This window comes from Hyalella azteca, unplaced genomic scaffold, assembly GCF_000764305.2.
Source record: "Hyalella azteca isolate HAZT.00-mixed unplaced genomic scaffold, Hazt_2.0.2 contig15351, whole genome shotgun sequence".
In the NCBI taxonomy this organism is placed as follows: Eukaryota; Metazoa; Arthropoda; class Malacostraca; order Amphipoda; family Hyalellidae; genus Hyalella; species Hyalella azteca.
This window is the reverse complement of record NW_025945207.1, coordinates 44,748-68,550: the sequence shown is the minus strand read 5'-3', so window position 1 is coordinate 68,550 and position 23,803 is coordinate 44,748. Positions and strand designations below refer to the sequence as shown.

At 39.0% G+C, this 23,803-nt stretch overlaps 1 protein-coding gene across 1 annotated transcript; it reads left to right on the top strand.

Annotated features, from left to right (window-relative positions):
- Nucleotides 1-985: 985 nt before the first annotated feature.
- On the top strand, nt 986-23,432 carry LOC108667130. Its single transcript, XM_018154116.2, has 4 exons — nt 986-1,334; nt 7,360-7,519; nt 18,012-18,167; nt 18,710-23,432. Exons 3-4 carry the CDS (start codon nt 18,025-18,027, stop codon nt 22,779-22,781), a joined length of 4,215 nt encoding a protein of 1,404 aa, XP_018009605.1. The 5' UTR covers nt 986-1,334; nt 7,360-7,519; nt 18,012-18,024; the 3' UTR covers nt 22,782-23,432.
- Nucleotides 23,433-23,803: the final 371 nt, after the last annotated feature.

Genomic DNA, 23,803 nt, shown 5'->3' with positions numbered 1-23,803 from the left:
TCATTATTGATGGATTTATGGCTGGCAGAGTTCAAAATGATGTTAGGTTTTCCGTATTAATAAAAAAGTAATTGATGTAAAAATCTTAAAAAATTATATCCACAAATTACTGATATTATCTACTTATTTTCCAAATTTGAATAAAATCCGCTCCTTATTGATGGATTTATATCTGGCGGAATTCAAATGAAGTTAGGTTTGCATTCGAGTGCGCAGGCCAGTTCGCAGCCGAGTTCGCTGAAGTGTCTTACCGGTTGGACGGCTCCGAAAAAGAGAAGACTTCAGATCTAGCGTTTTTCTTCTACATGGAAAACAATCTTGTTTTACCTGGCTCACTTTATTCACAGTCATCCTCAGCTACGTGAAAATACAATTGGTTTTATCGCCGGTTGGACACTTTGGGGACAAGTTTTCCTCGCATAACTTAGTTAGATCGAAAAGCGTTTTGACATTGAAATTACATGAAAATGAAGCCAATAGTTTTTAGTTGTTTGGTAAGTAGTATTCTCAAGAATAGTTTCGCTGTTAATTTGGGGCACTTAAATACTCGATCGACAATTCTACGGACTCGCCAGCGGACTCGCCTGCGGACTCGCGCAACTGGGCCACTCATAATTCCTTAAATACTTAACGGATCTGTATGAATTTTGGAATATGAGTATTAATTATCGATACGCTGCCGCAGGAATTATTACAGATTTTTGCATGAATTATTTACAAACCTAACCTAACCTAATAATAAGTCATGTAGAAATCTAATAAGAATTAGTCCATAGAATTGTCGATTGAGTCACTATCAGATTGAGTCACTGAATTCGTTCTGATATTAGTCCATTCACAAAGTCACAATTTAATTTCACATTTATGGATTTTTCCGGTAATTCAACACTCATAGGCTGGTTAAGTATTCTAGGAAGTCGCGATATCTAGTGTGCACTCCAAAAAGTTGTTGAGTTGGGATCAACCCAGACGCATCCCCTCCTTCAAATGTTACGCAAACATTTTCATCGTCTCGATATGGCAACATCGGTTAGCCACGACGTAAATGCTGTGGTCGTTACACGGTTTCCTTTGACGCAACGGTAGAATTGCTTGATAAATTCTGTAGGATACTGAAATAATATAATCTTTCAGCTATTAATTAACCCGTTTTGAGATTTCTATTGGATATTCAAGCACTCTACTTACGATTTTAACACGCATTACCACATCACCTTGCGGCTGAAATTGGTCGAGTGGATCGTCGCCATTTTACATGGTGCTAAAGGCTTCAACTCAACTGTTTCAACAAGCGACTAATTGAACTTTTGAAGAGTCTCTAATAAATAGTCCAGGTAAGTAAGTATCATTAGTTCTCTAATAAAAAATAGTAAACTTGCCTTCGACATCCATATTATCATTTATAGGGCGCAAAATTACGAGGAGTTGAGAATTCAGTAGGCTAGGCAAGAGGAAAGAAAGTTTGACCTTGATTTATATTTTAGGTTGTAATTTATGTATAATTTCTTATCTGTTGAATTAATCCATTCTTCACATTGATTTGATGCTCGATCCTAGTTATTCCTAATTATCATGAGTAATTAAGTATAAAACTTGGAAGTGTCTACCAGACAACCTGAAGAGCCATACTAGTTGCCAAGTCCTAGAAATTTTTGTCAAGACCCCTCCTCAAGTTCATTTTTGACTCTTATAAGTAAACCAGTAAGTGTCTCTGATACTGGCATTATTATGCACAAGAAATTGAGTAGACAAGTAAAATTAAAAATGAACCGATTCTAACTAGCTACCTACCTACCTACCTACCTACCTAGCTTACTAGCTAATCTCTGGTTTGCTACCTACTGTGCTGGAAACTAGAGCTAGGTATAGCAGAGCAATATTAAAATTGTATAGTATCATTAGTAAATTTTATTACAATACCTGTGTTCGATTCATTTGCATTATTTTCGAAATTCCAGCTAGCTATGTACTTTTCCTTTGTTGATAAGTCCATACAATTTGTCTTGTTTGTAAATTTTAATTAATTTCTACAAAGTAGTTTCCCTATATCATGGATTCATGGCAGCCTGGCAGGCTAAATTTCAAATACAGATATTTTATATTTAAAGTATATTCTGTTTTATTTGCTTGATAAATATTTCCTTTAAAGGCTTCAATCGTTTGAAAATCTTGATCTCACAAATCATGTTCCTGGGGTCAGTGGGGTGGGCACTCGGGCAGATGTGTAAAATATCTTCTTTCCAAACTACCGCTAGAGCTTTCACACCAGTTTTAGAGTTGCATGGTACATGCTAAATGAATTATCTCCTGTATATATAATATAAAATCTTGTATAACCTAACTGAAAAATTGGGCAGAAACCATCTGTGAATTTGGCCAATTTCATCCATTCATAGGGCCCTTTTCCAATTTCTTTAGTGATGAATAAGAAAGGACCTATTTTTACCTGCAATTTTTGACAATCACCTGACGCAGTGTGGAATTCTAGAGGGATAATAAATTATCTAGTACACATAGCAATGATAGCATATTGGAAAGCAGGACCTGAAAGCTTGGAAAGGCCAGGAACTTTACACTTTCAGTCCATTATTTACATATCCATATCCTATCGCTTTCCAGAATTCCAGCTGTGATTGGTTGATAGGATTGTGATTTTAGCCCCTTTCAGCTTTCCAGCTGTGATCGGTTAATGGAATTGTAATGTTATCTGCTTTCAAGCTGTGATTGGTTGATGGGGATGCTTTCATGCTGTGATTGGTTGTGCCCATAAGCCCCGCCCTCAAGTATGGTATATGTACTACAGTACAAGTTAACTAAATACTTGACTGAAACTTGATCATTACAAAGTACAAACAAAAGGCCTGGAAAATGTAAAAAATCCATTAAATAAAAGACAAATAAAAAATATAAATCAAACAAGTGACATCTAAATAATTATTTTAAAAATTTAATGTACTAGTATAAAATTGAAACATTTTGTCCACAGTCCACTTTTGATTCACCTTTTCATTTATAGTCACTTTAGTCATTTACCTGGAAGAGCACTGTGGGAATGGGAAAGCTTTTCAGCTTGGTTGGAAAGCTTTTTAATAAGTGAACTTCCATTCTTAGAATTCCAGCCTGCACCTGAGAAATCATTTTTACCTGCGGTCGTAGCCTCTTGGAACATTCCGTCAATTCCATAATTCCAGATTGGCTACATATAGAAGTTCACAAGCAAGCCTCCAAATTTAAAATTATTAAAAAATGTCCCTTTCAAGCTGGAAAATTTTGGTAGGTATATATGTCAAATTTATCAAGCAGCAGTTGTAGCCACTTGTAGGCATTTGTGCTAATCTGTACAGGTAATTGACAGGTTAATTTAATCAGATCTTTTATGCAAATGAATAAAAAAAGGATTCTTAACTTATCATAATGCCAACTTGTTTATGGAGAAGTTTTACTTGTCAACTTGCTTGACTGCAATTTGCAAATTTTATTTGCTAGTGATGGAAAAGTTTTCTATCAAGTTTGGCCTTCAAAGAAACATGATTGGCATGTAAGCAAAACAATTCTATGCCTTTTATCTCAATTTCAGGGCTCTGCAATAAATTCATGAGGATCTAATTTGAGTTGTAACCTGGAACAAACGTGCAGTACTGGAGTTTTGTGCCATGTAACTAGTTAGATATGATTTTATGATTTTTTGCACATATATTAAAACATAATTTCTATGTATATCTATAAACTAAAATCTTATTAACTTTAGTACAGTAATAAATTTCAATCATTTGCTTGACCTCATTTTATGGAATTGTCATTAATCCTTTAGTGTGCAAGCATTAAATTATCTAGGAAGTTAAAATTTCAGGAACCAGTTTAAAAAAGTAAGAAGTATTATACAAAATATTTATTTTTTATGTATTTTTAAATATTTTGCATATTAGAGGTTTAAATTGCACTTGAAGAATTCATTAAAGGTGGCCAATACACACAATATTTTCTTGAAGATTAAAATTTAGTTTATGCAAATGAAAAATTATAAACATGAAAATTGTATTGAATTCAATATGATCAAGTTACCTTAGACGATTAAATATATATTGGTATTTCCGCCGTTCAAAAAATGCAGAAAGAGCATCAAGTCAAAACCTTAATTTAAATGCTCATATTTTAATTTTTGGGCATGGCTGGTGGTGATTCTATGGATGAAACAATGGTCAGACTCAGATAATTAGTGATTAACTGAGGCATGAGAAGGTAGCTTTAAAACAAGTAGGAAGTTGTGGTGGGTCTATTTGTGAGGCAAGTTAAAGTGACCATATATAGTAACTTGCCCCTGAAAGGGTTAAAAATTTAGATGTATTTTTTGAATCGATAAATGGAAATACAGCCATGAACCGTTGAATGGCCCACTCCTGGACTACTTTCTGAATGAAATTTGATGTGGCTAAAATTATAATTTTTTAAATTCAATTTAAAATTTAGATGTTAATTTTTTATTCAAGTTTTTGCCTTTCAAGTGGCAAATATACATTTTTATATTTTTAAAAGAAATTTATTTAGCTCAATTCACATCACCTACATAGGCTTAGCTTTAGAAAGGCAATTGATAAGATCAGGCACACAACACATTGGGTTGGAAAACCTGTGACTAAATTGTTTCTCTATAATTTTGCTGATATTGATTAACTTAACTTTCAACAAACTTCAAATTAGATTAACATCAAAGTTTGAAATTGTAGTTTATATAGCCCTGACATTAGTAATTTCATGCCTTTGAAAGATTCAACACATTCATGCTTGCCCTAGTTTTTCATCGTGGTCCAATTAGCACAAATGACTATAGCTGTCCAAATTTAACGGTGCAGATGAAACAAGGTACGTGAAGAGTTGTCATTGCTATGTATTATTACGTAGTAGTAAACAAGAGATGCACCTTATGTGCCAAGTTTTTCAGTAATTTATAACTTTTTGGACCAGTTATTATTGTTCGAAGCACAGCGTTGACATCTACATGTAAAATGTATGTTTATTTACACTATAGATGTTGACATCTATAGACATCAACACTTTCATAGTGCAAGTATACTTTTTTAAAACTTGAATACTTGTCCAAAAAGTATTACTTAGTTCTTTCAAGTACAAAATAAAAAATATAACTCCGTACTCACTGCAGTGAGTGACAGAGAGCGCATTTTTTTGTTGACAAAAGCTTGGTCACGGATGGACAGACAGACGGACATGGCAAGCACAATAGTGCATTTTTTCCATAAATGAGAAAATGCGCTAAAAATTGAGGTTGTGCATTTTGCGCTAATTCAACATGATTGCTATAGCCATTAGTGAGAGTGAATGTGTTAAATACTTTCTGGCACTGATGAAACAAAAAATGGCTGAAAAGTTTTAAAAATTTTAGTAGCACAAAATCAAAAATTAAGAGAAAATAGAAAAAAAATTCAAATTTTTAGTAAAAATTTGTTGAAGTTGCTGTGTGATATGCTATGAATTGAAAGAGAGCAAGTTTGAAGATCTAGTAGTGTTGTTCATGGGGCATTTTTTTCAACCAAGATGTAAGTTGATTTTTGAAGAGGACAGCACTACATTAAATACATCATCACAATGTGATTGTGATCAATTTAAAAAGGTTATATCTAAATTGAATTTAGTCAAGACACCTGATGATTCTGAATAATAGTATTGAACATTAATATTTTAGTATTTCAAGTATATATGTGCAAGTAAAAATCCAGTGAAGATGGTATTGGGTTGAGGCAGCAGATTGAGTGGCATCAAACCTGTGATTATTGTGGTAAAAGGCCAGTTTTTGGCAGAGATGCAATAGTTGCAACTAACTGTTTTTCCTGCAAAAATTGTAGAATTGCACCCAGACTAGTGTTAATTTGTAATGAGGATTTTACCTTGCATGAAGAATGTATAAGATTTGATAAACCCAAAATTTCCTAATATTCACTCTGGTAGTTGGAATTGGTGGGACAGTGCTCTCCATTTGCTGCAATGCAGCTGATAACCATGCATTGTAAGGTACAGTTGATTCAACGCACCTACTTAGGTGTAATAAATTCAATTAGGATGTTTTTTATGGCATCTGCTGAACCTTGTAATCCTAACCTCAAAATACTCAAAAATTAGTTGAATTTAAATTTGAATGTTTTGTGAAAATTTAACAAAAGTACAGATATTTGTTATGATGAGTGTTCAATTGTCTCCCCTGCCAATAATGAGAATGCTCCATCCTCATTCTCTTGGCCTTCACTTGCTCTCATAAAATCTTTTTGCGCTCTAAGGTAAAGCTCGAGTTAATCTTGCAACAAACAATGGCTGCAGTCCACTTCTTGCCTGTTTACTCATCCTTGCATGCCCTCATTAAAAGTTCTCTAGCATTATCTTTCATTTCTGCCTCACATTCCACCATCAGGTAACTCCAGTTTGCTTCACTTCCCATCACACACAGAACAAACTTCTCCTTGCCTCTCATTCACATCCACCCTACACCACATCTCGTTTTCTAACCATTACACCAGAGTTCTCTAACACTGCTCCCATCATATGTTAATTCATACTCCCACAATGCTTTCACTACATGGAGCTGATAGCACTAGCTTCGATCTTGAGTCGAGTGTAAACAGAAGCAAGCCTTATATTCACATCTTTAATTTAGCAAACTATTATTGCTGGGATTGTTCAATCCTGCATCCTGCTGTACAGAGCAGGTGCTGTTGAAATAGGTATGTGTGAATAGATTGTTGTATAATCTTCACTTTTCTTAAGACTTATGTAGAATAATAAGGCTAAGGAATTCACTTGACTTTTATTTGCATTGCCAACAGCATTGCCATGCATGTAATGCCCTGCTAGTAAAAATCCTTGCTTTAATAAATATTGCGGGCCAAAATGATGTACAACTTATGAATTTGTTCACCACCAGTGTACAAAATGGAAAGTTATACTGTTCTTATTAAAGTCATGTTGCTAAAATTTATTTTGTCAATTTCTTCTCTGAAGAATATGTGTATAGACAGTGTTTTTTTTAAATGTGTTGAGATATAATTGCTCAACATATGGGAGTTAGTGTGTCACATAGAAATATATGATGCCTTTTTCTCAATTGGAGTGTCAATGGCTGTACAAAACTTCCAAGTTTATCCATTGCTAATTCTGATTTAGTCATTTTGTCAATTTTTTAACATGTTTTCTAGTCCTTCACCTGTATTAAAGTTTATAAAAGCGCTGGTATTCCCTGTAATTAATCTCAAATTCAGGGCCATTGAAGTTGAAAAAAATTTAGTTATCTTGAAATAATTGAATGAATGCCTTGATATTTTCTGAACAAGTTTTGATATTGTTGGTTTGTTTCAGGTTCTCAATTCGCTGGCTGGATCCTGCAGTCTTCTGCAACTTGTTGGCATCCTGCTCACTTGGGCTCCCACCTTGCGGCTGTTGCTGCAAGATCCCAGCTGCTTTTCTTTGACTTAACATATACGAAGATCTTCAGTTTGTGCTAGTTTTCTTGAGGAAGGTGAGAATGAATTATCACGCGCAATTGAGCAATGGAAAAGTCTGGTTTTGTGTTATTTTTTGGTGGTCTGGTAATTCTTTCCAAAGCATCATTTTTAATTTCGAATCAAGATACAAAATTCCTTGAATAATTGCCGATTCAAAGTTGAAATAAAATGAAATGTTTCAAAGTGGAAATTCTACTAGTACAACACCAGTGTCCGTGTTGAACAGCATCTCATGCACCGGCGTCCTGAAATGATGCATTGCGAATGACTGGTTCTTTGAACAAGCATGTCCTGAGTTCATTGTGAAACTGCTTAATGAGTTCAGTTTTGAACTAGCTGAAGCTTGATTGTTTTCAAATATGCTAATTCATGTCGTAAACATATTCACCTGTGCATTCAAGCGTACGTTGGTCATTGCTCATTCATTTATGAATGTGATAACCGACTACATTTGAATATATCCGTGCTTTTTCACTCTGAAAATCGATAATTGCAGATATAATCACTTCTGAGCTATGAGCTGCATCTACTTATGAAAATATTAGCTGTTGGACTGGCATTATATTCAAGTAGTACTGTCTCTTTTGACTTTGCTTTTCATTTTAAAAATTTAAAAATCCAACGTTTTCCTTAGACAGACCAGATTTTTCCATTGCCATTTTATATGCTATCAACGACTGCATACCGTAATAAATAATTTTGCTATAGACCGTGACATTTGTTTGCCTTTTAAATCCATTCACTGTTCAATGCCAGGCTTCGTCTCTAGTGTAAACATTCATCGAAGGGGCCAGGCATAGGCCTATCATGGAAATCTGAGGGAAGAATCTTTCCCCATGGTTCGATCTTCGATTGTTTTTTAGCTAATTTATGATTAATTGTGCAAGTATGCAGCTATAGTAGCACAAAATAATTGAAGAATGGTTTTTCTTTTTATAAAACTAGACGTATACATTCGAAATTTGCTCCAAAGAGCTATATCTTTTATGTATTTAGGATATCGTTGACATCAAGCTGGATTTATACAGCTCAGCACCACCAGATTTATTGTGGCAGCTCGCGATATTCGTTTCTTCTTTTACAAAACTGTGGGTGTTATTGTTAATTCGAAATTTGTTTAATATTATCTCAACGTAATGATCTTACATAGAAACAACTCAAGTTCAAGAAGTATTCAACATAAACCTTTTACGTGACAATAACTGATAGGCTAATGAAATGTCACGAAGTGAAAAAAAGGAATCTGATAAGTTACTAGTGTTCACCTGTCCACACAAGACTGCTCACTTTTATCATTGTCAAACAAAGCAACACAGAGCTTCTACGTACCGTGGTTTCGCAACATCAACGGTCCCGCTTTGGTGAGTAGTTTTAATCTTGAGTTTCACGTGAAGCTTAATTTATCAGTCAGCAAGATTAATACATAGCTCAATGTTAGGAATTTACTAGTCGACGCTATAGTTAATATCAAGAACCTATTAAGATGCTATCAGAATCAGATGAATAGCGTTCGAAATGCATCCTATAGTATCATTTTCATTCAAGCCAACGTTAGGTGACACACAATGAGATATTGCAACTCAATGTGTAAAAAAAATTAACGAAGTCCAAATCTAAGCATATGGCGATGCTTGGAAATGTCCTTGTTCGTTTAGATCCCCTACTTGCCTTAGTATCCATAGTATTTGTTTCGGACGTAGCAGTCCTAGGCCGCGATGGATGGCCTGAAACGATATTGTACAAAGTCTCGGATTTGTTTCGTTTTGAGGTAAGCAAGACTTCGGACACGCTGAAGCTGAAATTATTACAGATATCTAATCATAACCTTTCGAAGATAACACGTAGCAAACTGGAACGTTATGAATTGAAGCACGTGGGTTTTTCGTGTTCGCCTGGTTGGAACCTGGAGCTGATGTCATCTGGACTACCTCGGCTGCACAAATACGCACCTCCATTTCTTCACGTCCAGATTCAAGACTTGGGCCCTTCGTCTGGCTTACGCAAAAAGACATGAACGAGCAAAACGACATAAACGAGATATTGTGCATCATTGCGAACATATACCATTAGTGGGCTTAGCTAATTTGAATGTGTTAGATTCCAGAATTTTTAGTCGTATAGTGGAGTTGAAATCTTTAGTGACGTTGAATACTTCTTGAACACATTTTTTATGCTGTGTACAGATTTGTAAAATGAAGAGATGACGTTCGCTGCCTAATAATGAACTTTCGGTATCCGGTGAGGACATCCAAGTGCTAAACTTGTGTTGTCAAGGGATTAAACTAAACTGAACTGCTTAACTTGTGTTGTCAAGTTAAAATGGTTAATATGGATGAAGCTTGTAGCATTTGTGATGTCAAGCCGGGTATTGAAAGTTCTCATTTGAAATGCATTTTCATAAGTGTAAAAAATGAATTGAAGGAAAACAATTGTTACATGCAAAGCAAGCATCAGAGGGAAAATCTCGAGAGTTGAAACTAAATTATTTATAGGTTGAGGCAGACTTCATAGCAACTTCTTCCGTCGTTCAAATGCCTGGCGCGATATTATCTGCATCGTAGATTCAATATCTAAATCTTTCTGAAGAGCAGACTTCCGATTCACGCTTAACTTCACCTCAACTACGTGACACGTCACTATATCCTTCACATAACTCGAACATGACCTCATAACTTTGATTAAAATGCGTATTTGAAATGACAGCCAGAAACGGGCGTTTCGTTGGGGTTATATAGTTTGGTGGTTCTTTATCAGATACGAGCTAGCGCTCATAGATTTTGTTCAGGAATTTAAAGACTGTAACATAGCCTCGCTGAAGAAGGGAGAACTTAGAATCCAAATCACTAGAATGTGATAGGCTCCCTTGAATAAATTGCGGGTGAGACTGAACACTACCGAGGAATTATCATCGTTTGAGCCTCGACTGGCGTATTAGATCTATACAGTCTACATTGCAGCGCGTCGTGTAGTCGTCACGAGTGACCGGTGGAAGGTGTGCAGCTAAACACTTCCCACTGAAGTATTCTTGCTATTTCGGCGATTTTTAGTGGCCTGCAATCCTTCAGGATTTCTACGCCGCGTCTTTCAACTTATCGTCGATGCTACACTAGTAACAAAATGATTTGTTAGGGATATATTAGGAATGGAGTAGAAAGTTGGAGGAACACGTATCTCTTGAACCAACTGTTGCGTGCATGGTAATTTACTGTTGCGGGAGTTTTTTTTTATAAAGATTATATAGTTGAATTTTTGAGTTTGCATTCGTATACTGCTGAAACATGATGTCCAACATCAACCTATCACTGAAATTATTTTCTGAAATGCCCACTACATATAACATTATCGTTGAGAAGATTACCACCGGTATCACTGTAGTCTGCTACTAACCATGAATTGGGTTTAAACATGCGATGAAAAGATACGGAAAGGCTTGCTGATCGTGTAGGTGCATCATTCATGGTATCTCGATTTATAGGTTGAAAAGACACTTATTTACAACACGAGTTACTACACACAACTAATGACGCTATCTTATTTAATCAGATTCTTGGCCTCGTATTAATACAAATCTTGCGATGGAATTTGAACTTAGCCAAGATTTAATCACGATGTTACCCAATCGGCATGGTCTTGTATAAATGTCTTCATCCCAGCTTCTTTATTGGTCATTATTGCACACTTATGGTAGGTAGCAGAACGGCATTATGTTGGAGCTGGAAAAATAGTGTAGTGAAGTTCTGAATAAGCTGGTACCTTGAACATTCTAACCTAACAGCTGTTGGATCTTGTTTGCATGAGTAAGACGAGCGCGTCAGGTGATGGGCTGGTAAATCGAAAGCATTTGTCCACACATCTTTCTGAACATGAATGGTTTGAGAACGATTGGTTTAAAATGATGAGTGACATTCTCCTGAATAGCCGTGTGGTAGAATGAAACGCTTCATTCTAATTTTCTCAAAGATTTGTTCATCTATGTTGAAAGGCAGCTTCCATAGGTTTTCACTCTTTTTGGATTACCATACAAGAACACGAGCATCATAATTCTCGGACTAACTTGCTAGAACACGAGCAGCATAATTGTTATTTTACTATTAGTGCATCCTTGTATATTTTTAGTAGCATTATAAAATCTTGAAATCCTGGCTTCAAGCTAGGTTGTGTAATATAACACCATGCGGAAATCGCCCAAGATTAAACTTCTGTTTTGGTAACGTGCAATTTAACTATGGATTTGAAATGCAGTCTTCTTAGGCTGCATTTAATACTAGAAAGACTACTTCTTCGCCTAATTTTGATACTTCTGCTAACGAATTATAAGGAACGTATGGGACTAATGCATTCATCGCGTTACGAATAACGTCAAACAACTACGCAACTTCTCGCTTCATTGGATTTGCCTTTCGACAGTCGTCTTCTCAGCTCATCAAATAAATGCACTGCAGCCCGCTACTTTTCACAACACCACGTAGAAATACTAGTCTCCGTTATGAGACCAACGTTCGGAAATGCTCTCGCAAATAGATACCCGCAAGAACTGCAGCCTTCCAGGTGAAATTCATTCACGCGTCGACCGAAAATTTTCCACGCCCATCTCTTCTGGCTAGTCAAGGTGTTTATTGATCAAGTATCGAGTGTTCTTCTATTTTATATTTGCATCCGAAATAAATATCTGCCGATTGGAACCAAGATTGTTCAGCCTCGTGAATGACGGTACCTTGTAATCGGAGGGAATAAGATGATCCCTTCAGCTCCCACTCCTTGAAAAGCAGGAAAACGGCACGGCTTAATTTCTATTTTGACTATTTTCAGCAAAAGACAATCGAAAACCTTGATAGTAGGGAAATTTACATAAATCAACTTCAATATTTCAAGGTTGGTAGATAACATTTTCGTTGAATGAACAGCAAAATTATTGAATAATTTTGTTGATAGAGATAATCGTATCAACGCAGTTAAAATCTACCTTTTTTTCAATCAATTAGTAATTTAGCCCACAAGTAGCAGATGTCATCGAGGAATGGTTTCTGGTCGAGACGCCCAGAACATCATACAAGCTGCCGTTATTGGCGAACACCGATGTTGCATGAAGTTTTATCTCACAACATTATTATTTCTACGGAATAGTGAACAGACTAATTCTTATTTACGACACATTGATAACTTGGTGAATTGTGATATGCGTCTGTCTGCGTGACATTGCATGCTCCCCCAGGATGACAATATGTGAAGTTAAGCATAAGCGTCTGAGGAATTGTTGCATGATAGAAATCGAGTCCTTTCGACTGAGGATGAATTAATAAAGCACCATAACCACCCTATTGATAACATGCGATCCAATAATTTTTTATTATTGAAGTCCTATTTATAGATTAAAATTTTACCGACTCAATACGCTCGTGTAACTGTTTATACACATGCTCTTCTCTCAATGCTGGCGCAAGTTTTGCACATATTCGTAACTTTATACCACAAAAACAGCTTGAACAAAACTGATGATGACATTTAAGACAATCACAACGTAAAGGACGAGTGCAGATTCATGGACATGCATACAAACCGCAGCACCACCATGAGAATTTGTGTGAAGTCAAACTTGAAACGCTGAGATGTAATAGCGCCGATCTATTCTGTTGAAAATATATGCAATGCTGTGGGCCGTAGGGTGTGTCTGGGCATTGAAGTAATCAATTTGAGTATTAAGTTATTTTGCATTTCAGTATTTTTCGAATGTCTCAAACTCGGATGTTTCTACCGTAAAGCGTCTAATGGAAGGTACGCCATCATATCGACGAAAGCATGATTGACAAGCTCGGTTCGGCATTAGAAATATGTGAACACAAAATTCTGGACTATTAAATGGAAATGTTTGTTCTTTGGATTGAGAGCAGTGGACGGAGATGAAAGGTACCTATAGCATACCCAAAACTTTTGAGAGCATCAACAGCATGGGTAACTCGTAATGCTATAGCATTGCGGTAATAAATGTATCTTGAAGACTGCTGAAAATGTCTTGTTCATTGCAAGTGTCATCGAACGTCGTCTAATTTATGCGAAAACCATATTGTTATTGTAAACCTTGCTGTCTTTGCCAAAACGTGTCTGACGACATGTGTTTTTGAGGTTTGGCTGGGACAATAAATCGTAGTGAATGAAACTTGAGTTCTTATATGAAAGTGAAATGTCATGAATACAGGTAGAAAATTTACATATCGCAGTTGAAATGATCTACCATGTGAGTAATGCACACCGAAGTTGGACAAGGACAAAGAAAACAAGGACAAAGCTGCTGTATAAAAGAAATGCTCCCACAATTTTCAGTTAATGCTGAATATGGTATAAAAGTTGTGAAACAAATTATGAAGACCAAATATGCAAAGGAAAATAATATCTGATTATCTGGAAAAAATCAAAGGAACTCGACATAGAGAAAAAACGTGCTTGTACACAACTCGTCGACTGGAGAGTTTATAATTTCGATTCGCCCGCTTCACTGTCTCGGTGTAGTTGTTTCGTTATGTGAACTTGCTGCAGCTCACCCATTGGATGAAACAGTTCTGCCGTTGGGTGAACTTGGTGCAGCTCACCCATTGGATGAAACAGTTCTGCCGTTGGGTGAACTTGGTGCAGCTCACCCATTGGATGAAACAGTTCTGCCGTGGGGTGAACTTGGTGCAGCTCACCCATTGGATGAAACGGTTCTTTCGTTGGGTGAACTTGGTGCAGCTCACCCATTGGATGAAACAGTTCTTCCGTTGGGTGAACTTAGTGCAGCTCACCCATTGGATGAAACAGTTCTTCCGTTGGGTGAACATAGTACAGCTCACCCATTGAATGAAACAGTTCTGCCGTTGGGTGAACTAGTACAGCTCACCCATTGGATGAAACAGTTCTGCCGTTGGGTGAAGTTAGTGCAGGTTGCTCATTGGATGAAACAGTTCTGCCGTTGGGTGAAGTTCGTGCAGCTCACCCATTGGATGAAACCGTTCATCCGTTGGGTGTTCTCTGCGCCGCTCACTCATTGGGTGAAAGGCAATTCCTGGTGCAGCTCACCCGTTTCATGAACTCTGCGCAACTCACCCGTTGGATGAACTCTGAACAATTCACCCGTTGGATGAACTCTGCGCAGCTCACCCGTTAGATGAACTCTGCAAAGTTCACCTCTTTGGATGAACTCTGCACAACTCACCCGTTGGATGAACTCTGCACATCTCACCCGTTGTATGAACTTTGCACAACTCACCCGTTGGATGAACTCTGCACAACTCACCCGTTGGATGAACTCTGCACAACTCACCCGTTGGATGAACTCTGCACATCTCACCCGTTGAATGAACTCTGCACACCTCACCCGTTGGATGAACTCTGCACAACTCACCCGTTGGATGAACTCTGCACAACTCACCCGTTGGATGAACTCTGCACAACTCACCCGTTGGATGAACTCTGCACAACTCACCCGTTGGATAAACTCTGCACAGCTCAACCGTTGAATGAACTCTGCACAGCTCACCCGTTGGATAAACTCTGCACAACTCACCCGTTGGATAAACTCTGCACAGCTCAACCGTTGAATAAACTCGGCACAGCTCAACCGTTGGATAAACTCTGCACAGCTCAACCGTTGAATGAACTCTGCACAGCTCACCCGTTGGATAAACTCTGCACAACTCACCCGTTGGATAAACTCTGCACAGCTCAACCGTTGAATGAACTCTGCACAACTCACCCATTGGATGAGCTAAGTGCGCCTCACTTAGTGCATTAATTCAGCTCACCCGTTGGATGTATCCTGAAGCTGCTCACTTGCCACAGAAATTATGAAAAGCCCTCGCTGAGGATAGATCGTCTAAGTGATTTCGAGAAGTTATTGATCATTCTTATTAGAGGCGTAATATTCGTAGATTAATCTGGTAAATTTTAACTTTTTTTACAAGCGAGTATGTCAGTATTCACGATTAGAATCATATTCATGAATAATCGGTTGCAAGAAGCGAGTTTATTTCGTCATTAACTACGGTCGGCTTTACGTTGAAGCTTTGAAACCTAATTTTTCTAATCTCTAATATTTTTCCCTGAGTGCGAGACTGTATTCCTTTTTTATAGGTTATCGATGAATGCTTACAGTGTAACTGTGAAGTACTGAAAACACATCTCAAAATCCGTTCGGAAAAGACCGAAATGAAAGAAAAGTCAAGAAAATCTTGCAGGCAAATTTGGAAACTTAGTGGCGCTTCTATATTGCGATACCGGTATTCATCAATTTTCTGAAAAACACAAGATTTAAACAAATTATTGTGAAGTGCAAGTGATTTTGACAGCTTCGTCGAAAACCTACTTAAATTTTGCTCATTCTTCAATTCTATGTTCTGGATCTCTCAATTATAATGCGAAGCTTCCTTCTTAATTCGTGAGATAAGAGTATCTAATATGTTGTGGCATTGCGAGCGTTCGCTATCAGAGACAAGGCAGAATTATCTCGCCATTTTGCGCTCTAAATTCGCTTATGATCTGTACAAATACAATTTAACCACTCGTAATTTGAAGGTAGTAGAAAGGAAACAATGCTTTGGTACTTACGAAATTTTTCTGCAATTATATTTATCTCATACGATGAAACTGGTTTTTCTGAAGAATTTATTTTCACTATAATTTACGAAAACAAAAGTTATAGACTATGATGAAATACAGAAATTATCTTAAGTTGAAGTGATAAAGTTTTATAACCATGATGAAATTTTGTTCCGTCATGAGAAAGTCCTTAACATCTGTACTTTGGGCTCCGATTCTTGATTCAAGTACTATATGCGAGGTAATGAGAAATGATTTAGAGGAGCCTTAATGCAGGTATCGCTGATCCAGATATGCTCGTTTGACTATTATGCATGAGCATAATTGTGATACACTCTCACGGGAATATCCAATTCTTAGTCGCCGTGCTGTATCTTTTAAGGATATCTTTTTTATTTTAGAGTTGGAACGTTCCGAAAGACACGACACTGTCTGCACACTCGAAATATTTTTTATTGCGTGTAGCTACAGGTTAAACATAATATTATAACACTAAAGCTATAATGAAAGCTGATATTGATTTATGTACTAGTGGTTTTATGAACACTGAGTTTTCTACGCACTGGCTTAGAATTCGGTAATAAGCTCCGCGCTGGAAGAAATGCCTTCTCGTAAGCAGCAATTTTCCGCGATCACGCGAATCAACCGAGTTTAAGAGTACCTCTACCGAAAGCTTATTTAACAGAAGATTTAATATGTACTTTGATCATGTGTCAAGTAAATGCCTTCGCATTTAATACCGTAGCTGCTCAGTGGGCTATGTCATCTTTTTCGAATAAAAAGCACACACAATTTGTATATGCTGAACGTTTGATTCGCGTTAGAAAATTACAAATCTCCCAGAACGCATTGACAAGGATCACATGATGCTACCTAGCTAACGCCAGATCATTTTAATGCATGGAAGAAACGCGACGAATAGTTCTCACCGCGCTTGTAGGTGGAACGACTACTAACATCGACACCTAACCGTCGAGTGCTTAGTAGTCAAGCCTACTGGAATTCAAGATCATTTTTCTATCAATAGCATTCATTTTACATCGCATGTCGTGAGGTTTGCTAGGTTCAAATGGTAAAGAAGTCCCGAGAATGCCCATCTTAAAAAGAGGAAACTAAACGATTCGGTCTTTTTTTATGGAATCACACACCTATTTAAAATTTCAATTATTCTCGTAGTGTTTTTTCAATCACTTTTCCGTGATAACCTTAATAAATAATATCCTCGTAAATTACGGCATATCTTGTTCAAATCTATTGGAATACATTTCTTATGCTCTATGGCATGCTTAAAATATATTACTAACGACTTAAACAATTCGAGTCAAGTGACCATTCAATTACATCTCTACATTGTGATTTTGAGGATAAACTGCGAATCCCGAACCGTGAAACCTTTGTGCTGAATAAAAATGCAATTTATATAACTTTCCGGTATAGCTATGACTCAATTCAAAACGATTACTGTTAACAAAGTAGGATGAAAGAATCACTTGGAAGAACCTACACTTAACTTTCATGATGTTTAGGCTTTGAAATGGTGGCGTAATATTGTGAGCATAAATTTAAAAAACTTTTGCTACAATTTCCACTAACTTCTTACGAATTTAGTATCTATCTATACAGCGCCGTTGAAAACTTAGAGCGTTTTTTATTTTAGGGAAAAAATTAGATCGGCGTACCAATTTCTATTTATGTTTGCGACTTTCATCGTTAAGTAATGTACTAGTACATCGTTCCATCGTACTAGTAATGAAAAGCAACCATGACAAAATTTTTTTTTCGATAACGCTACACGCCATGTATACATAGTGAAGTATAAGCTCCTAAGTTCGTCCAAATTAAAAAAAAATTGTTGTCCCAAATCCCTAGTCCATGTATAGTGTTACTCAGCTGATAAAATTTATGACAAGGATATAAGGATGTGTACTTCTCGAGCAGCAACATCACCATCATGAGTGTCATCATCCGTCTTCAAAATCTGCCGTGGTCAGCCAACGCTTCCGACATACGCGAGTTTTTCAAAGGTCTTCTCATCCCGGAGGGAGGCGTTCACATCGTCGGCGGCGAGCAAGGCGATGCCTTCATTGCTTTCGGGTGAGATGTTATAGGAGTCGGCCGAAAAAATTTATTTCAACGGATAATTTTGATTACAGCAATCGGGGATGGTTCAGCATTAAAAATTATTCCTACGAATTTCGTTCGAGTACGTTAACTGCAAGATATAAATTTGTACGTGAACTATTATGCAGCTCAGCAACATTTTTTATGAATTTATAAGGAAATTTCATAAGTAACTAATGCGAATACCCTGAGTATAGTTAGTATGCTAGTCAACTACATTGTCTATCGATAAAATGAGAAGATTGAATGAGTAACCTTTTCGAATTTCCTATTTATTGTTGTGATTCAATGCTAATTTTACATCTAACATTTAACTGAAAAGCATATTGGAATACTTTTCAAGCTTTTGATACAAATTACAAACAAATTATTAGTACTTCTTGACATCCACTTCGTTGCTGATTATATGCGGCATATTTTTGATCACCGTGATGATGACATTAAAGTTTTATAATACAGTAAATTTTGACTGGATGTTCGAGAATCTTTACTCATGCTACTAAATCTATGAGCAGGTCAGACGAAGATGCTCGGCTTGCGATGCGAAAGAGCAATGGCATACTCAAAGGCATCCAGGTTGTTCTTTTACTCTCGTCTCGCGCGGAAATGCAGAAAGTTATTGAGACTGCGAGGCAGCAAGCCATGGCGCAGCAGCAAAGTTTTGGAGCTACTGTGGCCAGTACCTCTGTACAGCAGCTACCTCAGGCAGTGCAGCAACCTGTCGCAGCCCCACCTGTTGCTTACACTAACCCTGACCTCATGAAACAACAGCCTCAGGTTCCCCAATACGGTGGCATGGGCCAGTACTATTCAGGATCAATGTATGACAAACCATCACCGGCAGTAGCGCCTCAAACGCCTGAGTCGGTATCCACTACGCTCAGTGCTCCTTTTGGATTTGCCTCTTCGCCAGAACAGGCGGCCCAGCGCTGGCGCAATGGGTTCGGCAAGACTGGTCCCGCTGTCGTGGGTGGTCAAGAGGGAGCCATGTACAACCGCCAAATGATGGTTCAGAGCTCTCAGTTCGCTGTACCTTTTGGCTTCAACGCCAACAATGCAACGGAAAGCCCCAATCCTTACGCTGCAACAGCTCAGAAAGTACCCGTGTCGGTGGTCGAAGAATATGACGAAAAGGAACTGTATCAACAAGCTTTAAAAGCGTCTAAAAAGTCTGAGAGCCAAGCACCTGAAAAAGTCGCCTACACTTCAACTATTACGCCGTTCACCGCACCTACCGTCACTGCAGCTGCAGATAAATCCCGACCCAATTCTTCCACCCATTCCGGATCCAAAACAAGTTCCAGCAACAACCAGTCTCCACGAAGGTCTGAAAGCTCTTCGGAGAAGAAAGATGTCAGCAGGGATAAAGACAAGAGTAAGGACAAAGATAAGTACGGTCGTGATATAAGCGATGAACGCGACCGCGATTCGCGACGTCGCCGTTCCAAGTCTCGCTCGCGTTCAAGGTCCCGTGAACGGCGACGACGTCACAGATCTCGATCACGTAGTCGTGATAGGTCAACGAGGAGACGCCGCAGCCGCAGCAAGGAGAGACAAGACCGTGGTCGTGACCGGGACAAGTCCCGTGTCAGCTCTTCTGGACGTGACCGTTCCGAAAGACGTACCTCTGATGATAAACCTTCGAATGAAGCTTCTGCCCCGGCTGCCTTGCTTGTGCCGAGCAAAAATTCCGGAGCAACTCTTCCTGGACTGGGAGAAATTCCCCAAGAGTTGCCCAGAAGCCTTCCTAATGCAATCCTTGGTAAACCACCATCGCAAGAAATAATTACTTCAGATATGCACGTTCCATCAATGTCTCTTAAAGAAGGAGCTTCGCCCATGGAACAGGCGTGGGGCATGGATCTGAAGATGATCAAAAATACCCAAGGTACTCAGCTGCAGCAGCAGCCGCCGCAGTCACTTGGCCCAATGCAGTCGCAGCATCGTGATCCGCGCATGCATGCACCTCGTTCAGTTTCTCCAGTTGCTCCCCTACACAATGTGCCTCGAACAGACCGCTGGGGGATTCCCATCCCTGAACCAATGCCTGAATCCCACCCAAGGAAAACCAGCGATTTAAGTGCACCTGCTGAATCGTTCCCTCTTCCTGGTCGTCTTCCGATGGACTCAAACTTCCGCGACGATATGCGTGGACCTCTCAGGCAACCTGAAAATTGGGACAAACCAGAAATGTCAAGCAAGGAAAGGTTCCCTGTTGCTCATCCCTATATGCGAAACGACATTCCTCCCGAGCGACCACAGTTGGGTTGTATAGAAGATTCACGTGATCCTAGAGCTCGTCCCCAAAATAGGAGTCGTTCTCCAGATGTCATCAACAGAGGACCGATCGCCCGTCGTGAAGGTCCCGATGGCCCTGGTCCCAGTCGTTGGGGCTCACCTCCAAGAAATGGACCAAATAATTTCATGCGAGAACAACGAGGTCCAAGGATGGACGAGCCTGGTTATCTTGAGCCATCAGCTCGAGGCATGGATATGCAACGCATGAATGACAACATGGACAGGCCTAGTGGAAGTATGGAACGCTTCTCAGATGAACCCAATATTCCGGGACGTTTCCCCAGAGACGACCGAAGATGGGACGAACCTGGGATGCCTGAACGATACATCCCTGGTCCTGAAGGCTTCCCGCCAAGGGAAGAGCCTTGTCTTGAAGGTCCTGCTGATCCATTTGAAGGTGCTGGTCGAGGCATGAGAGGTCGTGGCGGATTTGAGGGCAGGGGTATGATGCGTGGCCGTCGTCGGGGCTTTGGTCGCTTCGATGGCGGGGATGGATTCTTCCCTGAATGTGATGGGCCTGAGCGGTTTCGACCCTCATTTCCTGGGGAGAACAGATTTGATGATGGTCCTCGTAGATCGCCTTCTGGACCAGGAGCTTTCCGCGGTCGAGGCGCTCCTCGTGGCTATGATATGCGTGGTGGTTACACTAGAGGAACTTCGCCTGTGGGCGGTCGTCCTCAAACGTGCAGCGTGGAACTTCTCAACTTGCCACTTTTTGCTGGCTATAGGATGATACGGGACTCTTTTTATGGTATCTTTGTGCCACACGATTCTATTAAACTTTTGGGTGACGAAAATGGGATGAAGATTGGCGTGGCTCTCGTAAGATTCAATACAGTCGCAGACGCCATGGAAGCCGCCAGGAGAGACGGCATGTTCATATGCGAACAAAAAATTCAGATTAGACTAATCGACGAAGAAATTTACGACAAGCATGAAGATTTCAAGTCGGTTTTACGACAACATCGTCCTCCTTTTGAGCCTATTCCCGCTGGTAATTTCATGCCCTCTGAGTGGGTGCACATTATGGGAATGCCACCGAACAAAACTGTCGACGATGTCGCAAATATCTTTAGCAACTCTTACATCAACGACATTTTGAGAGAAGTTTACCCTAACACCAAAAAGGCAACTGGTGGTTTTTTCATGAGACTCTCATGTCCTGATGAAGCACACGTTTTGGTGAACGAGTCACAAGGAATGGAAATTGAAGGGAACGTCATTCACCTTCGTCAGGCAATGTTCCCTGAAGTCGAAGAATCGACTATCAAACTAGCTGAGCGGCATCTTATTGAAGATTCAAATGGACCGAATCCGCATATCGAAAACATGGACCGACGGCGTGATATGTCTGGCAGGCACAACGCTGACATGACGAAACCAATGAACAACACGCAGTCTATTCCTGGGAGAAAAGGCGCATTGCTAGCCACGCCAGCAGCGCACCCTCAAAAAGTACCACAAGGTAGCGGTGAGGGTAAACGACCTCAAGAGAACAAAAATGAGGAAGAACCTCCTCGTAAAAGAATACCCATTGATGAAGATCTTTTGACCGACAGTGTCGTAGTTCATGACGTACAAATGGGCACTACTCATTGTAACGTCGTTGATTTCTTCAGTGACGAGGGCTTGGTGCCCGAGCACGTGCATTTCGTTCCTTACGACCCGAAATTTGGTGGGCGCGTTTTTGTGATCTTCCCTAAAATCCAACACGCTAAGCAAGCGCTGAGGAAGTCGGGAAAATTACTTGGGCCTGCTCCCGTGCGTATAGAATTGATTGCAAAGCCAGAAGTAATGAACGCTATGGGACTTCCCTTCAATCCGCTGGAACTCATCAAGAAAAGCGACCCAGATAATGACTGCCGACCTGACAATGCAATGCCTCCTCGATCTAATCGACTGCCTCTTTTAGACACTCCAACAAATGGGCCTTCTGGTCAGCCTTCAGAAGCTCGCGAGTCTCCCGATCTTTCCTCTAGCAGTATGTCTCCTCCGGCTCCTAAACAAGGAGAAGTAATTCCTGAACAGTTTGGGAGTCCGGGTTGCGTAGTTGCTCTCTCTAACCTTCCTCTCAACGCCTCAACTGAGGATATTTTACATTTCTTAGCACGGGAATTCCCGCGCGTGTCTCCAGATAACGTCATTAGGCGCTACAATGAACATAACCAACCAACATCAGACGCACGGGTAGCTTTTAACACTCCCGAGGACGCCGAAAAAGCTGTGCATCTGCTCAATAGGAAGCCCATATTCAATAGGCCCATATATCTTAATCTTGTAGAGACTTAGTTTCGTTCAGAAGTTATTTGTCTGTGTTTACCAATCATTTTGTATATATCATATCCAAGTATATAATCAGAATGCATGGATGTCATTACCGCGTTTCCATCTCGAAAGTGTGTGCGACAGTATCAGATTTTTTGTTTGTTTCATAATTTCATGTTGTAAATAATTAGTCACTAGCTCAGGTCGGAAGATTAATTTATGATTATTTTGTTCTGATTAGAGTAAGGATGGGCAATAGCGTTGAGGTGAACTTTGTACAACCATTGATTTGGTGCCCTAATATTAATTTTTTCTGAGTAATTACGCAGAAGAAACCTGTTCTTTTCTTCATGAAAATTGCCCTGGTACGTGTATTGTATTAATTAAAATTCTACTTTTTAGTTGCCATATCTCTGTTCGTGTATGCAGGTGCATTAGTCGCAAGTAAGATTATTACATTAAGTCTCCGTTTCAGAAATTTCGTTCTTTCAATAAGCCTTTATCTCGTTTTGATAACTGTCGAATAAATGAATGAGATAAAAATGCAATTTTTATGTTGGGAGTTTGTCGAGCACATGTTGCCGATTGTTTTCGTCATATTTCGTGTGTATATTTGTGAATTTTGTAACAACAAAATGTAATCGACGGTTATGATATATTAAAATTAGTCCATTACCTTTCGTTTTTGTTTTTTCCTCTCTGATATTATCAGGTAGTAACTGGAGGTTATCATGAAATTATAACGTCAAGTGTCTTCAGTTCTGTTGGTGCTTCAGTCAGGAGTACTGAAGAAACAAATGGCATGGGCAACGTACCGAGTTCTTGGTATGAACTTTGTAACTTACGGTTAATGCTATCTATTGAAAACTACGAGGTGATGAAGTCGCAACGATTTATCGTTCACAGAATTTATTACAAGTCGCCCAAAGTCTTAAAAAACTACAGTTGTAAAAGGATGCCTACTTGCGATAGTGTAGTAACATTTCAAGTCCGAGAACATAACAAGTCAGAGAATTCGATATTAAAGTTCAAGTCTTAAGCTCATG

Coding starts and splice junctions, on each gene's coding strand:
- LOC108667130 (XM_018154116.2), top strand. CDS start 18,025: ATGAGTGTCATCATCCGTCTTCAAAATCTGCCGTGGTCAGCCAACGCT. Junction 18,168..18,709: donor GATGCCTTCATTGCTTTCGG/GTGAGATGTTAT, acceptor ATCTATGAGCAG/GTCAGACGAAGATGCTCGGC.